Genomic DNA, 21,633 nt, shown 5'->3' on the forward strand with positions numbered 1-21,633 from the left:
CCCTGCCCCCGCAGGCCCCGTGGGCCGTCCCCCGGCCACAGACGGGCCGAGGCTCCAAGGCGCCGGGGCCGGGCGACGCGGCGAGGCGCTGGGGGGCGTGAGCCCCGCGCCCCGAGTGCCCGGCTCCACTCGGCGTGCTTCCCCGCGGGCAGGAAGACGCGTGGGGCCTCGTCCCCGCAGAAGACGCTTTCCATTCACCACGTGGCCGGCGACGGTGCGCCACTCCCCTCTAGCCACTCGGTGGACAAGCACCAGTCCGTGCGGGGCCACTCCTCTCCCCACGGCTCTGGGGGAAGGGGGGAGCTCACACACACACAGAAATGTTGCGAACCTCAGAACGCCCCAATTCCCGGCCTCCCTGCGAACCGAGATGTGTCTGCTCTTGGAGAGAGGGGCCCACGAAAGCTGCTGAGCAGCACAGACCGAAGGCCGCGGACCTGAGCCTCGCTGCTCGGGGCCTTGGCCGCCGCGTCTCAGGCGGTCGGCGACCTGACCCGGGGCCGAACGCCGGTGACCTCCCAAGAAGCCGGGGGCAGAAAAGGCTCATCTCGCTCCCCAACACACCAGCGTGCCCTGCGATTCCGGGTAACCCACATCCCAGCTAGGACGGTGCGGGCTTCTGCCCTTCCGTGCCACATGAAGTCCCTCCACGACCACGTGCCGTGGCCATGGGTGGACTGGCCCTTCAGACCGTCGTGCTGAGGGGCGGCCACTGGCAGAGAACAGGGCCCTGGGGATGACACAAGAACAACACGGGGACTGCGGGGTCTCTGTCCCCCTCTGGCTTCGGAAGGGTGAAGAACCTGGCGCAGCCCTATAACCCAGCGGTTTTCTGAGGACCTTGTCTGTTAAGTACTGGGACATCTCAGGAAACCTTCAGACCCAGGGAAGAGGACGCCATCAGACGATGCACGGAAAACCCAAGAGAAATGAGAAATTTCCATTTTAATACAAAAGAGGCCCGTGCCTGATAACTTCATTTGGGGAATTACACAGAACAGATTGGATACCAGCATTTAGTGAAATTCAGTGTAAGATTATAGAGCATTTTAAATATAAAAATAAGTCTTTTAATTAAAAAAGAACACATAAGCAGCCCTGAATCCATCCACAAAACAACTGGAAAGTGTGAAAACGGGATACATCTGGATACGTGGTTCCAGAAGCCACACGGTTCTCAAACCTCACAGGAAAGTTGATAGTGACATTTTTTTTTTTTAACTTTTAAATGACGCAAACGATTTCCTTGTCAAGAAAGATACATCTGAAAGGTGTAGCAGGGGACAACGGTTTGAGGGCTCCTCTGAGGTGACGGGGTCCTCCTGGCTCTCACACAGCAGGTGGTGGGATCTCCTGGACAGGGGACACGGGCTGTGATTTGAACAGGTGGGCACCCAGGTCCATCATGAGGGCGACCCTCGTTGGCACATGGACGGAACCTTCCAACTTGCACCTTCTATTGGCTCTCGGTGTGGTTAAGATGTCCCTACAATGATACAAAAACACATCATGGGAATGGATTTACCGAGGCTGTCTGTTCACCCACACGCAGCACTTGCATTTAAAATGACAGGGCCACCACTTGTAAAGAATGTTTTATTTCTGAGGTAAATACACATTTATAGACTATATATAAAACATATAATAAAAAAGATATTTAAAGCACTTCCTACAGTGCCTGTTACATAGAACGTTCTCAATAAACATTATTTTTCTTCTCCCCTACAGTGCTATGAGGGGAAAAAAAAGAGTGAAAATATAATTTATACATTCATAAAACAGAATTTTTTAAAATGATGTCTAAATATTGAGTAGGGATCCAACACAAAGGCACTGTAGCAGCCGCTCCCAGGCGGACCAGGCTTTGGAAGTGACCCAGGTTTGTAACAGTCCTCTGCCCACCTCGTCTCATGCCTCCTCACCTTTACCCACAGAAGGAACTGGGAGGACCAGATGGCTAGGGGCAGACAGGTGGCCAGACACTGAGCCACTGTGAAATGAGAGGTGATGTCCAGCATCTAGAAACCTTTATCCCACTTGGCCATGATCCGGGCAGAGAGCAGTGGATCTGTGGCCCAATGGCAGGAGCCAGCAGGGGAGCCCTGCTCTCCAAGACCACATCATGATGCCAGTGGGCTCCCTAGGCTGGTGGAGGCCAGGAAGGCTGGGTTGGGCCAGGTGTCCATTTCCTAGAAGGCGGTGCTGTCCTGAGCCATGGGGACCCAGCCTGAGAGACCTGGGACTGGCAAAGAGTCAGGGAGGTGGCACCCAGGCTTGTGAGCACATGTGTCACAAAGATGAATCATTCAGGTGGACCAGAACGGGATGCTCTGGAGGCTGCTGATTCTACCTAAGGAGGGGTCTGGAAGGCTTCACGTAGGAGAGGTATCTTGAGTGGACCAAGAAGACAGAATAGAATCTTACAAGGTGGGAGAGAGCCTCCCAGGCAATGAGAACAGCAGGTGAGAATGTTCCAGAACGAGAGAAGCCATCTGGGATGACAGAAGGCAGGGTTCACGGCACACACAGGCAGGGACAGGGGATCTATTTGGATAGTCAGGCTGCGCCCAGATTGTGAATACAGGTGCTGAATTTATTCAACGGGCCTGTGTTTCCCAAAACAGTCCCAGAAATGCATGTGCAACAGGCATCCTTTCATAAAAGGGACATTTTCCAAACACTGGATTGAATAAAATTAAACGAGTGTCTTTACTGTGATTCTTGGGTTCTTTAATCATCTACTGTGCATTAAATCTCCAAAAGGTGGGGAAAGGATTTAGCACTTCCCAAATGTTTTTGGCCAGGAAGCTCCTGTCGTGAGAGCCTTGGCAGCAGGAGCCTGGGTGAGGGAGCACTGCTCCAGACACAGGAAACTGCAGTGACGAGGTCAGACAGAGCTTGGGAAGCTCCTTCTCAGGGGCTGTGGGAGAAGGAATGCAGTGGACAGGCTCAGGAGGCCAGACTCCGGAGAGGACGGGGCCTCTCTCAGGGGAGGGACAGTGAGACTGGCTGGTGGGGGGGGGGGATTGGACAATGCTCTTTAATTAACTTCATCATCATCATCATCGTCGTCATCACTGTTGCCAATAGCACCACCAGCATGTGGCTCAAAAACCAAATTTTCCTTTTAAGGTCTTCACTGAGAGGTCTCCATCTAGCCCCTGTCCCCACCCTCCCCATGCAATGGGGTTATCTGAAGATGTGTTGGAGCGAGAATGACCAGACTCTTAACAATTACATAGACAGAGCCATGTCACTATGAAAACTGAGATCCAGGATCTCAAGCACAAAAGGACCTGCAGAAACTGCTCCTTAAAGCCTGCCTCCCAGTGCCCTGTCAGGTTCCCACACCATCCTATTCACTCCTCTCGACACCTTTGTTTGTCAACGTCCCTCTCGCAGCACAGAGCCACAGTGACACCCAAAGAGGAGCCTATCTATCCCTGACCGAGGTCGGGAGTGCAGCCCCTGGACCCTGCAGCGTCCTGTGGCGCACGCCAGCCCCCAGAGGCGCGTGTGACAGTGGGGTCTGGGCACTGACTGCGTCTCCGACTCGACAGGAGTGAAGAGGTTAGTTGTGCCCATAGGCTCGTGCTCACTGACGATGCCCTGTTGCCTGATCAGGCTTGAAAAGTCATCTCGTAAGATACAGTAGGAACACATCACTTTTGATAAAATACACTTCCATCAGTTTTCCACCAAAGAAAGATGTGTTTTGAACACAGCTTTTATTCATTTCTAATATCAGGATCAAAGAGGCCTCAGGCCCAAAGGTGTCCACGTTTGGACACAGCAGAGTAAGTGTCAAAGCTCAGACCCTCTTGGAGGCAGAAGGAGAGAAGCGTTGTGTCCCATACAAGGGAACTTCCGGAAGATTAACAGCTGACTTCCCATCAGAAACACAGAAGTCAGGAGGCAGTGAAAGGACGTATGCAAAGTGCTGAATGATGGTCCATCAAGAGTTCTAGATCCAGTCAAACTAGCCCCCAGAAATGAAGGCACCCCTGAGCCAGCCCCAGGTGCACAGAGACAAGCTGTGGCTAGCAGACCTAGCCTGCGACAAATGCTGAAGGGAATCCTGCAGGCCCAACTGAAAGGATACTGGTCAGGAACTCAAAGCCAGACCTTCATATTTTTCTGAAAGTGCTAATTTGCCTTTTAACGCAGTTCACCCTCTCCTCGGGGTGGAACAGATTTTACTCTTTGAGAAGATTTTGTTCTGTTTGTCTAATCATCTGAAGATTTGCTGCTCCTCACATCAGGAAGAAATAGCATGAATGTGACTTGTTTCCTAATTATTACCACTGAGTAGAGTTCATCTATCTCTCCCTCCATCCGAGCTACGCTTCCAGTGCACCCACAGCCTTGGGCCTCATGCTGCAGAGGGCACCCATTTGGCCCATTTCAGCTGTACCTCTCCATGGGGTAAAGAATCCACAGGGCCAATAGGATGTCCCCACCCAAAGCCCCTGTTCCTCTTCCAGAGCCTACTTCTTGGGGCCAGCCTTTTCTCCAGGTATGTTCTCCTGAGGGCAGACCACCCCATTACTGCCCTACTCCTGGCCTTCCTTCAAGGCTTAATTGTCAGCATGTGTCTGAAGTAGTTGAGGAGAGCAGGGCGCACATCAAGGCAAAGGACACTTGATTCTTGAGATGACCTTTTTTTGGCCTCCGTTCTGGATTTTCCCATAGCTCAAAGGCCCTGGAACTTGCCCTAGCCTCATCCATGTAGGACCCTTCTAGGGGGTGGGAGTGGACAATAGGAACAAAGCTCAGTACTTGGCAGTACTCAGTAACAGCTTCAAGCAAGCCACTTAGAACAACAGTGAGCAAACTTTATAACCTGTTTCCCACTGATTATCTTCGAAGGGACCAATTTGGAGAAACACTCCACTTAGAGCAGGGGCAAGGGTAAGTGGGTAGGACTGAAGTCAGGGGAGGTGGAGTCGGCCAGGTGGCATCCCATAACCTTGCTCACGCTTCTGAGGTTGAGTCAGGTGCTCGCACTGGGGAAGAAGATCTAGGGCTGAATCCAGGCTGAGGCTCGAGCTGGGCACAGCTCCACCTGCCCGAGCAGGGCGACTTACAACACTCACATCCCAGATGTGCGAGGATCGGGAGTATCACAGAAGATTACTGTTGAGCTGGACACAAACAGGTCATTTTAAAAACAGGGTATGTGGAGGAATGTGCATTCTAGGAAAAGCCTGGAGTTTAAAACTAAAAAACAAATTGCACGCACAGCTTTCGTGGACTTTGGAAGCAGGCACTAAGGCCAGACTCTCCAAAATCCAGTTATCAGGCTGTTCTTTTACATAAAATCGTTTTAGCTCGAACTCATGGATCCGGGCTCTAGTGGAGGGGCATCTGGCGCTCGGAGGGGATGCTGATGTCACAAGCTGGCTCCCCCATGAGGAGCCTGAGGACTTTAAAAGAACCCACTTACCGGGGCTGCTGCTGTCTTTTTTTTTTTTTAAGATTTATTTATTTATTTGAGAGAGCGAGAATGAGAGAGAGTACATGAGAGGGGGGAGGGTCAGAGGGAGAAGCAGGCCTCCCGCCGAGCAGGGAGCCCGATGCGGGACTCGATCCCGGGACTCCAGGATCATGACCTGAGCCGAAGGCAGTTGCTTAAGCAACTGAGCCACCCAGGCGCCCCTGCTGCTGTCTTTAAATTTTTGTTTTAATTTTCATTTTACACCATTTGACCCCTTTCACCCATTTCTCCAACGCCCTATCCCCTACCTTTGGCATCCACCCACCTGCTCTCTGTATCTACGAGCCACTTTTTCTTTTTCTAAATAAAAGATTCCACACATAAGTGGGATCATACAGTAGGAGTCTTTTTCTGACTTATCTCACTCGGTATAATGCCCTTGAGGTTCATCTGTATTGTTGCAAATGGCAGGATTTCATTCTTTTTTTATGGCTGAATAACATTCCACTGTGTATATATACAGTTTCTCTATTCATTCATTCATCCTATGTTTGAATGTTCATCTTATATCCAACAAGGATGATGAATATTAGTCCTAGCACTTTATCTATAGCTTTTCTTGGATTTTCTGTGTAGATAATTCTATCATCTGGAAATAACAGTTTATGTTTTTCCTCTCCAATTCTCACACCATTGCTTCTTTTTTCTTGTCTTAACACGCCAAAGGTCAAAGCATCATCCCTCCCTGGACAGTCAGGCACCCCAGCACACGAACACACTCAGTGCACTAGACAGAAGTGGAGACAGCAAGCGAACCCGTGCTTCCCTCTTCGTCAACGGAAATGCTTCCATGAAGTAGGACAAACCCCAAACCTCCCCAGGATAAATACTTCTATTTCTGGTTTGCTGAGTTTTTATCATGGGTAGGATTTGGAGTAACTGGATGCTGTTTCTGCATCAATTTAGATGATCATTTGGGGTTTTTTTCCTCCTTTGATCAATGTAGTAGTTTTTCTAATGTTAACTCACCCATGTGTTACTTCACACAGGATTTTTTTTAACCTATAAAGCCATCTGTGGTGGTAGCTTTTAGATCACTTTCCCAGCTCTTCTCACTCATCACTATTACTGGTCCGTTTATATTCTCTTCTGGAGTCAATTTTGGTGGCCGCACTTCCTGTATGTGGGGGGCAGGGGGGCTCCCACTGGCGCTGGTCGTCCTGGCCCTGTGGTTCGTACAGCCGGCCCACACGTTCACACGGGCACTGTCCCCTGAGCACATCAAAGATGTCATGCCAAGGTCTTCTGAGGCCTGTGGTCAAAGCATCATCCCACCCTGGATAATCCATCATGTCTCCCCAGCAGCTCCACAGAATTTCCTCTTTACTGTCCTTCCCCTTCACCATGATGGATTTGCAGAGACATCATGCCCAAGTCCCACCCGCCATGATTTCAGGAGAACAAAAAAGCTATAGACAAAAACATAACACACCGCACAGCTTGGGAGAGAGCACATTTGAGATACGAATGAAACACCCTGCATATCCTGAGCCCTCACGCCCTAAGGAGAAGTAAGCTCATAGTCTTAAATTTGAGGTCTCTCATTCTCAGAACCATCTTTTACTCTTTTAGTTAATATCAATGTTTTACATGTTTAAAATTATATCTAAATGGCATCATTCTATACACGGTCTTCTGCCATTTCCTTAATTCATCCATTTTTACTGTGTATATTTCACTGAATTGATATACCCAAACTGACTTATCCATTGTCCTATTGGACAGGTGGGTTGTTTCTGGCTTTTTGCTAAGCAAACAATGTCACTGTAATTATTTTGTACACATCTCTTTGGGCATCTGTTACGGTGCCTTCTCAGGAAGGAATCTCCTGGGTCACAGGGAACACCTACCACCACCCTTAGTAGGTATTTGCTCTGTAAGTCACAAAGCCAAGGTGCACGGCCTCCAACGAGGTGGGCAGATCCTTTCACTCCACATTCTTGCCCACACTTCCATCATCAGCTTCTAACGAGCGACTCAGCACACTGTTCATACTCAGTCTCCTATGGATCATCTTTAAAGGGCTCAGGTTTGGCAAGTAATTCCTTTTAGATCAGGGGAAGGGATAAGTGGGTAGGACTGAAATGGGGGGAGGTGGACTAGGGCGAGAGGATAGAGGATGTCCCATATCCTTCTCCATACTTTGGAGCTTTGTTACTATTTTTTTTTTCCTGATAATTTGATGCTTTGAGTTGATACCCCTGATTACTAGCAAGGCTTAACGTCCGTTTACGTTTACTGGCTAGTTTGGTTTCCTCTTCTCTGAATTGCCAATTCATAGACTTTATCCACGTATCTGCTACACTCCATTTGGTATGTCACAAATGTCTTCCCTGCTTTATGGAAGGATCTTCTTAGTGATGAGGAATTTTGGTATGCAATGTGTCTTATGTACATAGTCAAATATATCAATCTTTTCCCTGTGGCTTTATTAGATTTTGGACTTTGCACATTTAGGGTCTTTAACCTTCCCCCCACCTCCCAGGATTGATTTGTGTGAGGCAGAGATCTAATCTTATTTTCCCTCATATAGATGGTCACACAACTTAGCACAGTTAGAGGACCCTGTCCTTCTCAAATGACTTGCTATACCATCTCTGCAATGCACTGAGCTGCCATATACCCAAGTTTAAAGCCCTCAAATTTATTGCATTGGTCTATTTCCCTATCCCTGGGCCAACAGCACATTGTTGGAATTCTCACAACTTTGTAATGTATCTTGACATCTGACAGGTAATCTCTGTCACCTTGTTCTTCTGCTTCAAAATTGTCTGGCTACACATGTCTTTCTTCAATTCTGGGAAATTCTCAGCCACTATCTTTTCAAAAGCTGTAAGTCTTCTCAAGTCAGGTCTTTTCATTATCCTTTCCTCTCCTGTTCTGTAAATTCGTTCCTTCTGGATTTCCTGACAGACCTTCCATTCTTTCCTCTGACTCCCAATCACAGTTTCATACTTTCCATATCTTTCCATCTCATGCTGTTTTGGATGACCTCCCCAGATAAATCTAGTTCACTAATTCTGTCTTTAACTATGTCTCACTTCAATGATTGTATCATTCACTTTTAGAAGGATTTTTGGGGGTTTTTTTGACCTTCCAATTCTTTTTTCACACTGTCCTCTCCTTTCATTATGGCTCTATTTCTTCTATCTTAAATCTTATTATTTTTATTTTGATAGAGAGAGTCCATGAGCAGGGGGAAGGGCAGAGGGAGAGGGAGAGAGAGATTATCTCAAGCAGAGTCCTCGTTGAGCACAGAGCCCAACATGGGGCTCGATCTCATGACCCTGAGATCATGACCTGAGCCGAAACTGAGAGTCAGTCACTTAACCCACTGTGCCACCCAGATGCCCCTGGCTCTATTTCTTCTTAATCATTTGTTTTTGCAATTTAAAATAATTAACTTTATAGTGAACTTCATATAGTGAAGTTCTTTTATAATACATTTCAGAATCTTGGAGGTTTGTTCTCCTGTTTGTTATAATTCCTGATGTGCCCCTCCCCCCCCGCCTGCAGTGGTAGATGTTATGTTATTTATATTGTTCTGATGTGACATTCTCTGTGCAGACGGTCTCAGCTCTGAATCCTGTGTGCCTTGGACGGTGGAGATGTGCCCGCAAGATGATTCTGCATTTGCCACTGTCCAAGGCCTTAAAGGACTTCAAGAGTCTGTATCTATTTTTATGTTCATGCTTTCCTTTCGGTTCTCGTACCACTGGGACAGAATAAGCTTGGAACCCACACCCGTGTATGGCCTGGTATTTTAATTTCTAATGTCCTTAAGGTACAGGCAGAGCTCCCAGACTCAGAACTTTCTGCAAGGGTCCAGATTCTGGCTCCCACACCTCCACCAGTCAGTCACATCTGCCTCTGGGCATTAGAATTCCAACCCCTAGCCCCCAGCCCCCCTGCCCAGCCCATTCCAGGACCAAACCCAACAAAGGAGGACCTCGCCATGGCCACCAAGGATGTGTCTGGACGCACTGCTCTGTGCTCTGCCTGCACTCACGACAGACTGACCGTGTACCTGACACCATGGTCCACCCGCAGCAGAAGGCGGTGAGCGTCCATCCGCGCAGCTGAGCGGGCTCCCAGCAAGTCTACGTGACGTTTTCCTTAAAGTGCTTTTAATCCACAGCACCATCTCCTCATAGTTTCACTCACTCTATTTATAGAGAACGAAGCATTCGTTTTGTTTTTCTAGTCATCTGAAGGCTCTGTGTTCCTTCAGAGCCTGGAAATGATCTCAATAACATAGTTTTAAAAAAAAGAACAAACAAAACTATTTTCCTGGTTCCCATACTCTAGAGAAAACATTTACCGTCAGAAGCTAAATCTGAAGGTTTTGTAAGCAAGTCTACTCAAACGCCTCTATTTTGGGATTCACACTTGGTTGTACCAACACAGCCGGGCTCTTCCCTCGGCCGGCGTGCTCTTCCGTCTGAGCGATCCAGCGCTGTGCCTTCGCCAGGGAGCTCTCCCTGCATCGGGTGTGATGCCGCAAAGACCCACACCCTGGCTGCAGCGCCTCACAGCGGCCGCTCGGTGCGCCCGGCGCGGGGCAGGGAGGCTGGCAGTCTGGCCACGAGCCCGCGGACTAGCCAAGAGGAGCAGAGCGGGCCGGGAACCTGCCCATCAACCACGGCGGACCTGACTCTCCTTATCTGTAAATGGACGGGGTTCAATGAACTCTAGGATCCTTGACAAACCCGGGGAAAACGGACAAGTACAATTTGATTCTCACAGAAGAATCAATGAAATTTCCCTTGATCCCACCTGATGGTGTTTTCTCCTCTCAGGACGTAAGAATAAAGGACTGACAAGGACTAGCTCTTGCTGAAACAGGACACAAAGAGCAAACCACTGCACATCGATCTTCCCTAATCTGTGTCAGAACATTACGTTTTCATCTCCGCCTCGTCGGCAGCTTGACACCTGGGCCACTGAGCTTGACCACAACACCCATCCCCCTGCTGTGACGCAGGCCTGGGGAAAGGCAGACTCGTGCACACCAGCTTCTGGGCGGTTCCTGCTCCAGAGCTTTGTTTATAGATGCTACAGATGCAGGAAGCAATTACCAGTAAGTCAGATAGGTAAATAAAATAAAACAAATACTTTAAAGGTCGCCCATTTGGAGATAAAAAGTGCAAAGAAAACAAGTGTATCCCTTTAGAATCAGAATAATCACATGTGGGCTGCCCCTGCTGTCCCTGCGGGGCCACCAGCCAGCAGGCATGGACCAAATCCTGGATGCCCTGCCCTCGATTTCTGCTCCCGCCCCTCCTCACCTTGGTCAGCAGTGCGTTTCAATGTCAAAAAGTGAGTAGCATAGGGCGCCTGGGTGGCTCAGTTGGTTGGGCGACTGCCTTCGGCTCAGGTCATGATCCTGGACTCCCAGGATCGAGTCCCACATCGGGTTCCCTGCTCCACAGGGAGTCTGCTTCTCCCTCTGACCCTCCCCCCTCTCATGCTCTCTCTGTCTCTCTCATTCTCTCTCTCTCAAGTAAATAAATAAAATCTAAAAAAAAAAAAAGTGAGTAGTATAGAGGCTTATTGAGACTTCTCCCTTAGTATTTGCCCTCAACGCTAATGAACGGGCTGCTATCCAAAATTAACTTGTTGGTGTGGGGGGGGGGAGGGGGGTCCATAAAACCAAAACATCATGCTTTGCACATTGGCCTTTATATGGCAATTCACTACCAGTCTGGGTAATAAAACCCAGTTAACCCCAGATAACAGAACACACAAGTGAGCAATATGAAAGGGCCTGACTCTTTTTCAATCTAACACCCAGGCTCACCACACCGCCCAGGTGACTCCGAGCTGGGGCAGGTTCTGCTCACACTCCTGAACACCGAGCTTGCTGGACTCCACCCAGAGACCTGAGGGTGAGCAACAAAGATCCAGAGGCCCAGGTTTAAAACAGCAATCTCTTTCTTTTTTGTCCCAGGAGGACTTGTCCACTCATTAGGTAATTAAGGCCAAAAGGGTCTAGTCAGAGAGGAATCTAGGTACCTCACATGGAATTTAATGTGGCTTCCAGCACACTAACAATGGAAGAGCAGAAAAGCCACGTGGGGGAGGGCAAGGCAACCAGACACTGCCACCCCCCCCCAGACAGCCACAGTCTCCCCCGGTGGGGAGGACCAAGGGAGGCAGCAGCGTGGCCCAGAGCCCGGGAGCCCATGCTGCCCGCAGGAGCTGGGACCACGGGGGACAACTCTGTAGAAGCTGGCACCTTGGAGGGAGGGGGCAGAGGGAGAGATGCTCTGGCTCCCAGCCCACCCCCCGCCCCACTCCAGCGTCCAGGGTCAGAAACCAGAAACCAAGGAGAAGGAGTCTCCACAAGACAGAGCAGAGCAACGGTGGGGAACAGAGCTGAGACAGAACAGGCAGCTGACCATCATGCTGACCCAATAAAATCTGAGGGCGGCGCTGCTCCTGAAGGGCTCCTGCACTGGGCAGTTTTGGTGTCAGAGACCAGACACCACTCGGAAAACATGGTGGCGGGAACCCAGCATCTCTGCCTCAGCAAACGAGGGCAATCTGTCCTTCCTAGAGTTTTCTGCCTTATACTGCAACCCCCCCCCACCACCACCACCACGGAGCTTCATTCAGTTGCTTCGAGAGCTTGTGAAGCCCTGTCAGGTTTCATTTAGTGGGTCAGAATCTGCAAAGGACGGCGCGGTCTCCACCCTCCCTGCGGCCGCGGCGCACCCTATGCCAGGCCAGCTGAGCTGACCCGAGGAAGGAAGCGGCTGGTGAGGCCGGGCCCAGCTGAGCAACCACCTGTGAGGGAAAGGGGGCCTGCGGACGGCGGCCATCGGCCATCAGCACCGCTTCTGGGCTCGCAGCCCCGGACGGGGCAGCAGAGAGGGGCAGCGCGGACACCCTGGAGGATGGAGCACCACGTCCCACCACAAGGACGGGGACCGTCTCCCTGCAGTTGTCAGTAACCTGAGCAGGACGAGGCAAGGCTAAGAGGAGGCACCTCTACGGAGCCGCGCACGCCCCGGCAGGAACCTCATGGCGGGTCGGAGCCGTGGTCACTGCAAAGGCAGCCAGCACAGACCACATGGCGAGGGGACCATGTGCCAACCTGGAAAACGAGGCGGGGAGGTCAACTAAAAACGTCCCCGCATACTTGAGAAGCCATGACCCTGCATGCATGAGAAACGATCCATGTTAAAAATGAGGAAAAGCTCAGGAGAGACAGCAGGTGCTCAGGCACTGAGCTGACAGCTGTGTGAGGATTCAGAGCAGGACCTGCCGGATCAGAAGCACACCAGAAAACTAGGTGCAAGGGAGGTGTGGGGGGAGCACCAAGGGAGGCGATGCGGGAGGAGCACCAAGGGAGGCGATGGGGGAGCACCAAGGGAGGCGATGGGGGAGGAGCACCAAGGGAGGTGATGGGGGGAGCACCAAGGGAGGCGATGGGGGAGCACCAAGGGAGGTGATGGGGGGAGCACCAAGGGAGGTTATGGTGAGCGAAGCACCAAAGAAGCTGAGACTCATAGGCAAGTCTCCTGTTAGGACTCCACAGACCCCTCAATGCAACCTTTGTCTTTGAGCCCAGGTCACCACCCTGGGTCTGCTCTAGGAACAATGGTACAGGACGGGGCACACTAATGCACACAGGTGCACATTTGTGAATGGAGCTGTGTGTCTAATAAAGTCTTCTGAAATTTGGAATTGCTGCCCATCGGTGATTTACTGTTAAGCACTTCTCCCTGGGATCTCGCATTTCTAAAAATACTATTTGCTTTTTATTTAGCACTGAACCTTCTGATGCTCCAGAATATAAAAATAGGGTCTTATTATTTTAAAAGCTTAGGAGACAAACTAGCCATATTATTAGAAAAAGAAGATATATGCACCTATAGTCTGTTCAAATATCAAAGGTGTGACTTTTCAAATTCACATTTCAATCTTTATTTACATAAGACTTCTGTAACAGTGGGTGTAAATATTAAATCACCCAAGCCTGGGTGAAATTTTATTGAGAATAACTACAGATAAAGGGAAACTGATTTTTTAAAGTCGGTTTCTGAAATTTAGATGAAAAGAATATCGAGCACTAAGGAAAAAATGATATATTTACATATCAATATAGGTTCTCTGCTCACAGATTCATTTCCTATGAAACAGAACAGAGGCAAGCTTGGGGAGTTACAAAGGAAGGAAAAATCCTAATCAAATAGAAACTGTTGTTCAAACAGAATATTAGCTAAAATGATCCAATCAGTTGCTTGAGTCAAATTTTCTTCTTTAAGCCATTCATGACAGAACTCAACGTCTCAGAGCATAAAGAATCCATATTACGTTCCAAGTGTTTGCCCAACAGACGGGGGGATTTGAAAGACACAGTCCATGGAAATGGGATGAGAACAAGGAAGGTTACCAGTTAGTCACCACACTAACACAGTTTAGTCATAATGAGGCCACATTTCTCAAGGTAAACATTATGTATTTGTATTCTAGGGCATATGTGGCTCTTATAGGAATCAACCTAAAATAAAGTAAGTTCCAACTGATAGATCTTTGACTTCACCATTGTTCAGGATTACACCATCGAATGCTGCGTAACATGCAGGCATTCTCCTGAAGAGTACGAAAAGCACACCTTCGTGGAATGAGTCGCACACTAAGCTTTGTTTTGTATTTCTCCAATGACTTCAGAGAATCAGGTTCATGTGGGCAATAACTGACACAGCATTAGGTCTTCATTTAAAACAAAATCATTGCCTCTCATTGTAAAACACAGTAGCCGGCGATATGCCTATTCAAAAACTTAGGATGGATCAACTCAATCTTTTGCTGATCAAAAGCAGAGCAATACGTTTCTCTAACCTCTTTAGAGGGCAACCTAAGAAATACTCACATATACAGAGATACACACACACACCTGGTTTCTAAACACACACACACACACACACTCTCCTGGTTTCTATGTGGCAATTAAGCGTAATTCTATTTTACTACAATATTAAGATTCTAAATTTAAAATAAAAAAACAAGAATTACAGAGGTTATCAAAGACATTAACTTGTTCTTAGAGTAAGTGCAAAATTAATAACAAAGGTATTATTATGCTGGTGTATTCTTTATGATATTCTGCCCAATATTCTCAGGAAACTGAGAATCTGACTCTGGTCATCTTAGACCTCCTTTACTTTGAATTAATGTTGTGAACACTGCATTTCTCCTTCTGAAATCTGTGGTTTCTGTGAAGTTTATGGGAACACCAAAGAAAGCTTAACCAGGGAAAGGAGAAAACAACATCCATTCCTATTTGGATAATTAACTGAGGTCAGGGCTTCTCTTCAAGATGTCCTCACATGATCTCTATTAACTGTATCCAGTGGCCTGTTCCCTCCCCTGAACCCTGTGTTAAGAAAAAATTTTAAGTGTATTTTCATTTCTATTTCCAATCTGAACCTGGAAACAAATCAGTTTGCACCCCAGCACAATGCCAAGAAAAGCTTAACTCAATCTGCATCTTTTTATTTACATCCCTCATTCCTTAGAAATGTAATTGCTGTTTTTATTAACTTTGTTTTATGGATCTAATATTTAAGAGCAAGTCTGTCTTTCATGTCACAGCAAGAAGGTGAATGCACTTACAGACTCCCCCGCAATACATCTCGGGCAAGGCTGGGCTGAGCTCCTTCCACCGTTCTGAGGAATCTATTTAACAAATCACAGCCGCAGATGCATCAGGACAGTCATTATTTACACTTTTTATTAAAATATTTAAACGGATCACAGCTGGTTTGGTGGGAACGGGAACCTACCCCCACACGTGGCAGCCCCCCGCCACTCCAGGACACCAGGGCGCTGAGCTTCGCGGGGCCGCAGCCCCATTCCGGCCCGGCCGCTTCTACTCTCTTGCATGCCCGTTTCTGAAAGACACGAAACTTCACTGGAGATGGCTCCGGGAGCAAAGGACACTAATTGGATTTGCTTTCTGCAAACTTAAGCTGCAAACACAGACCCCTGTAGAGCTGAGGGAGTTTATAGGACATCTGAGGGGTGACTTTAAACATCATCTTTCAGGAACGCGTTCCATCAATTACATTTAACCTCATTATTTCTAGCACTGTTTGGGGTTTACTTGGCTTTATGGATTTAAAATAGACATTTGAAACAATTTTGGTCAAAACTCTTATAATAAACTATTGTGACTGGTTTACTGATATTGAAAATATACAAAATCTATCAATTTTGTTCAGGAAACTAGTTACATGCTTCAACACATTTTGCCTAGTGTCGAGTTCCATACTTTCTTAATACAATGTAAATAATTCACATGTGAATAATTCTTTGTCTTACTGACACTGAAGAGTACATTAATTTCACTTATTTTCAGGTTGCACATATACTCCATAACTGATAACCTCTGGGAAAGTTAGCATTTGGTTTTTGCTTTCCCACGAACTAAAAAAGATAAATTACAAAAGCAATCCTCTAACGCTAAAGGAAAAAAAAAATTATTCACTCTCAAAATCCCAAGACTTTGTGCATTTTGAAGGGTAACAATGTTTTCAGTGACACAAAGTTGAGAAGCCGGAAGACCTTTGCAAAGGGTCGTGAAGTCCATCCCTTGCTCCCTGGGCCAGCCTGTGGGCCCTGCTGCTGGACAGCTCCCGCCAGGTCAGTAAACATGGTCCTTACACACTGTGGCTCCCTCCGCCTCTCTGGTCTCTTGCAAACCATTGACATGGTTTCTACCAAATTTGTTTCTTATCCGTACTATTACTTATTTGTATTTTCTAAATTGACTTTTTTTCCCTTAATGGATTTATTCAATATAGAAGCCTTATATCATGGGTTTAGAGTGCTAGTTTTACTGTTCTCTAATATACCTTAAAGATTACATGGAAATTTTAGGATTAAACTGGAAAATGCTGAGCTCTGAGCCCCTCAGCCCACTGAGAAGAATTTCTTGGGTGAGTGCTTGACCTCTGGATGGCTGAAGACAAGGCTGGCTACGCAGTCACTGACTTCCTTATGGTTCCCCAAATGAAACTACAAATTCTCCAACAAACCACACCCCGGGCATAACATGAAGCCAGATAATGTGAAATACGAAGAAAAGGGTAAGAGAAAAGCCACCAGGTCCTGGTGTAGGCCCCTCGTGCCCCCAGCTCACACCGGCCGTCATGAGCTCCGGTGAGCCAGGGCAGAAGGAAAGACCACAAGACAGAGAGGAACACAGCAGAAGGGTGAGAAAGTCCATACGAACATGAAGAAGCTATGACATGCCTGACTGCCCATATCAGGGAAGGGACTTCAAGGCCCACACATGCAGCATAAGGGGACAGACACCATTTACAGAGGCATTCCGGGGAAGAAAACAGACAAAAGAGGAGGGGAGAAGCACCCTTCAGCAACTGAGTGGTAAAGCTAAAAGAGAAAGAGGAAAAGTGTAGGGTCCTAGGAGTAAAGAGGAATATCATTAGATTCACCCTGGCCTGTCCTCACCAAAGCCGAGCAGCCAGCCAACAGCTGCCTCGGTGGCCCCTGCACTTGGCCAAACCAACCGAAGAGGCTGCTGCTAGACTCGCAATCTTTTAAACACTCAATACCATAAAAATGTCCTCCTGAAAACTACCACGAGTCAAAAGAAAATTGGAATTTACACTCCCAAAAACATAATTAAATATACCACCCTGAATTAGAAACGTAGAAGAATTAAAAACAGAAAAAGACAAAAACAGAGAAAGCAGGGGAGAGGTGAGCAGACTCAGGGAAGTTATGGAAGGAAAACAAAATTACCTCAGAAATGAGGAATCAATTACAGAGCACCCAAGGAGAATCAATTCAAATGAAAACTAACAAAGGGCACTGAGGACAGACAGGACCACAACCAAGAGGAGGACAGCGACACTGAGAAAGACAGGAAAGGGGAGGAAAGCAAGTGGCGGGGAGAGAAGACAAAGGAGTGATGTCCATAAATCAGACTTCCTAAAAGAGGAAAACAAAACAGTATAGCAAAGCTAACATTTAACTCTGCAAGAAAATTTCCAGAATAGACAAAGGCCCAAATCTTCAAAAGAAAGGACTCACTGGGTACTCAGGAAAAATAACCCAGAAGGATCAACTCTGAGATGCAGCCTAATGAAACTATGGGATTTCAAAGGTAAGGACAAAGTCCTCAAGGCCCGGGGCACCAATCAATGAATACGCAAAGGAAGCAGACTAACAGCAGACTTTCAAAACCAACACACAAGCAAGGCAACAATGGAGCAACATTATAAATTCAATGCAAGTATGAACCAAGAATTTTAAATCCAGCAAGCCATCCTTCAATTACCAAGACTACAGAAAATCAGTTTTTAACATCCATGAATTTGGAGAATACTACACCCAGTCAGCCCTTCTTGAGGATTCTATGTGAGGGTAAACTTTATCTGCCTAGTGATGAGTGGGAGAATTTCAGCAAAAGGATTTATGAGACACATTTAAAAATATTTAGATATACATATTAGACCAAAATAAAGGTGCAATTAAGGTGGAAGACTGATGTGCAAATATTACATACAGTGACAAAACAGAAATTATTCAACTAAATGTGAGATGAAGGAAGAGGTAAAGAGCAAAAACTCTGATTAATGTATAGGTCATTACTGTGTAAGCAACAGGTGTGCATTAAAGAATACGAGGGAAAAAAACAAATCAGACAATAAAGAGTTTAACAAAACGGGTTACTAAGGACATAAAAATAGGTTTAAATACACAGGTAATGACTAGAAAATACAAATCTATCTAAATCCAAAATCAAAAATATAAAAGCAAAGAATATAGATCTCCTAAAGGAATGGCAAATACAACAAAATATGCATATTATAAAATATTATGATAGTTACAAGCAAATAAATCAGTCATGTCAAAAAATATTAATGGACTTAATTTATGTATTTAGAGAAAAAGGTTTTTAATTGAGTTCACAGCACAAGACCCAACTGTATCCTGTACACAAGAGACGTACCTAAAATAAAGTCAGTCAGAAAGGCCAGAAAGCAAATGGCCAGACCAAGGTAAATGAAACAAAGAGAGAGAAGGAGACCACGTAGAACTCACGTCACAAAGGGTTAAACACAAGGGGATATATTTAATGTTAAAAGCCACAGTCTGCAACGAAGACATAATGCTCATGAACATCTACACACCAAGTAATACAACCACCACCTTGGGGGGCCTGGGGGGCTCAGTCGGTTAAGCGTCTGCCTTCGGCTCAGGTCATGATCCCAGGGTCCTGGGATGGAGCCCCACGTCGGGCTCCCTGCTCAACGGGAAGTCTGCTTCTCCCTCTGTGCTCCCCCCGCCTCAAATAAATAAAATCTTTAAAAATAAATAAATAAATAACCACCACCTTTACGAAACAAAGGTGACAGCATATGCAAGGAGATGCACATAGGCACGTACTAAAAATGGGAGATCTAATACACCATCTCCATACAAGGCAGAGCAAGTACACAATAAATAAGCACAGAGACAGATCTAAGCAACACCAACAACCAAGGTAGAGCTCATAGATATACAGTGAAGTCCGTACCCTGATAATAGAGAATACACATTTTTCTCAAGAATCTATAGCACAGGGGCGCCTGGCTGGCTCAGTCAGTTAAGCGTCTGCCTTCGGCTCAGGTCATGATCCCAGGGTCCTGGGATCAAGCCCCGTGTCGGGCTCCCTGCTCAGCGGGAAACCTGCTTCTCCCTCTACCTCTGCCCCTCCCCCAGCTCCTTCTCTCTCTCTTGCCTTGCTTTCAAATAAATAAAATCTTTAAAAAAAAAAAAAAAAAGAATCTATCGCACATTCCCTACAAATGGTCATATATTAGGTCACAAAGAAAACATCAACCATTTCCATAATGTAGAAATACTGCAAACAATACTTTCTGATCACAATGCAATAGAAGTATACATTATTAACAACAACAACAACAAAGTCATCTCCACTTGGATATTTAAAAAACCTATTATTGACTTTTAGTGAAAGAGTAAATACAAACTAAAAGTATAGAATTTTAAAAAAATAATTACACAGAAAACGCTATGTATCAGAATCCATGGAATTCATTTAAAGTGGTAATCAGAGAAAAATTCATTATGCTAATATTTTTACCAATAAAAATGAAAAAATAAAATCAATCAATCAATAAGTCTTAGCTTGTTAGTAACCCAGAAGAAAATGCAAGGAAGAAACAATGGAGGGAAATGCTGACTCATGAGGGGAGGTTTTCCATTAAAAACATCAGAGCTAACCCGTAATTCTAAGTCTTACAGTTTTTTGCAGGGGTGGGGGTAGAAATTAACAAAGTAGACAATCTACCAGCTACTTGATCAAGAAAAAAGGGGAGAAAGCACAGTTACAGAAAATAAGAGATGACACAGGGGAAGTGGCCAGTGAAACAAGAAATTTTAAAAATCCTAAGAGACTCTTTTATAGACCTCATGCAAACAGACTTGAACACGTCGCTGGCATGGACAACTCCCCGAGGAGCTCAGATGGCCACGACCAAGACTGACTCCACTGCAGTTAGAGAGAGCCGAACCAGACGAAAGTCAGAGAAGACAAAGGTTCCTAAGCGGCACCTCCCCAAGGAGCACCAGGGCAGACACCTTCACAGGGGGTTCTACCAAATGCTCAAGACCCAGAGTTCCAATGCTCTACATAAACTACTAAAGAGCACTGACAATGATGGAAAAGTCCCCAAGTCCTTTTTTTTTTTTTTTTTAAAGATTTTATTTATTTATTTGTCAGAGAGAGATACAGCGAGAGAGGGAACACAAGCAGGGGGAGTGGGAGAGGGAGACGCAGGCTACTGCGCGGAGCAGGGAGCCCGATGCGAGGCTCGATCCCAGGACCCTGGGACCATGACCTGAGCTGAAGGCAGACGCTTAACGACTGAGCCACCCAGGCGCCCTCCCCAAGTCCTTTTATGAAGAAGTGTAATACTGATACACCAGATAAAGAAGAACAAAGAAAGAAAACCACGGACCAGTATCCCTCACGAATATCAATGCACAAATATTAAATAAAACATTAACAAGCAGAATCTAACACCACAGGAAGAAGCCACACACCATGACCAAGTAGGATTTTTTCCAGAAATGAAAGTTGGGTTCAATATTAGGAAATCTAGTATCATTCTTCATATTAATAAACCTAAGGAAAAGACATATGATCATCTACCCAGATACTGAAAAACCCTTGGACAAAATTTAAAACCCATTTATAAAAATTACAGAAAACAGAAATTGAGAGATATATTCTTAACATGATAAGATATACATACTTTATTCCTAATGCAAGTATCTTATTTAATGGGAAAAGACTAGTGGCATTTCCACTAAAATCAAGGCAAGGATGCCCAGTCTCCATTTCTGCTTACCACTGCCCTACCCTAGACGTATTACATTACTCTATATAATTACAAAAGATAAATCAAGCAGAGGCATAAGAATGGGTAAGGAAGTAAAACTATCACTATTTGCAGATATCATAATATATATCTGGAAACCCCCAGAGAATCAGTGATAAAACTAACCCAAACAATGAAAGAATCAATTGAATAGTAGGACACAAAGTTAACATACAAAAATTGCCTTGAAATATAAAATAATAAGGTGTTAGAGAAAACCCCATTTTAGATCATTGCAACAAGGAAGAGTAAATGTTTAGGAATAAGTTTAATAGTAATTGCACTCAACCCATATATACAAGGATAATGTAAAACATTCTTGCAAGACAACGAAAGCAGAAATGAACAAATGAAAAAGCATCTATTATTGGTTAGGATGACTTAACATTAGAAAGATGACAGTTGCCCGTAAGTTAACTTATAAAGTCAATGTAATGCCAGTAAAAATGCCAATAGACTACAGTGTAGACTTGCACAAGTTGATACTAAAGGTCACGTGGAAAAACAAACATGCAAGAATAGCCAAGAAAACCCTAGGGGGGGAAATCAGCATCTACGGGATGCCTTTAAAGCAGTAATCAGAGAAAAATTCATTAGACTAATATTTTTATCAATAAAAATAAAAAAACAAAATTAAAACTACTGGACATAAAACCATACTATAAAGACTCTATATGTAAAAAGGGTGGTGCTGTTGACAGACAAATA

At 45.9% G+C, this 21,633-nt stretch overlaps 1 protein-coding gene across 1 annotated transcript in view; it reads right to left on the reverse strand.

Annotated features, from left to right (window-relative positions):
* Positions 1 to 927: 927 nt before the first annotated feature.
* CUNH10orf143 (chromosome unknown C10orf143 homolog) overlaps positions 928 to 21,633 on the reverse strand; it is a 36,213-nt gene continuing 15,507 nt past the window's right edge. The window contains exons 2-4 of the mRNA XM_034986240.1: positions 15,292 to 15,399; positions 15,122 to 15,184; positions 928 to 1,486 (exon numbers count right to left, since the gene is read on the reverse strand). Of these exons, the coding sequence (XP_034842131.1) occupies positions 1,457 to 1,486; positions 15,122 to 15,184; positions 15,292 to 15,399 (201 nt within the window). The 3' untranslated portion in view covers positions 928 to 1,456. The remainder of the gene's footprint in view (positions 1,487 to 15,121; positions 15,185 to 15,291; positions 15,400 to 21,633) is intronic.

The sequence above is a fragment of the Mirounga leonina genome, unplaced genomic scaffold (genome assembly GCF_011800145.1).
Source record: "Mirounga leonina isolate KUSES-001 unplaced genomic scaffold, KU_Mleo_1.0 Mir_114, whole genome shotgun sequence".
Taxonomy (NCBI): domain Eukaryota; kingdom Metazoa; phylum Chordata; class Mammalia; order Carnivora; family Phocidae; genus Mirounga; species Mirounga leonina.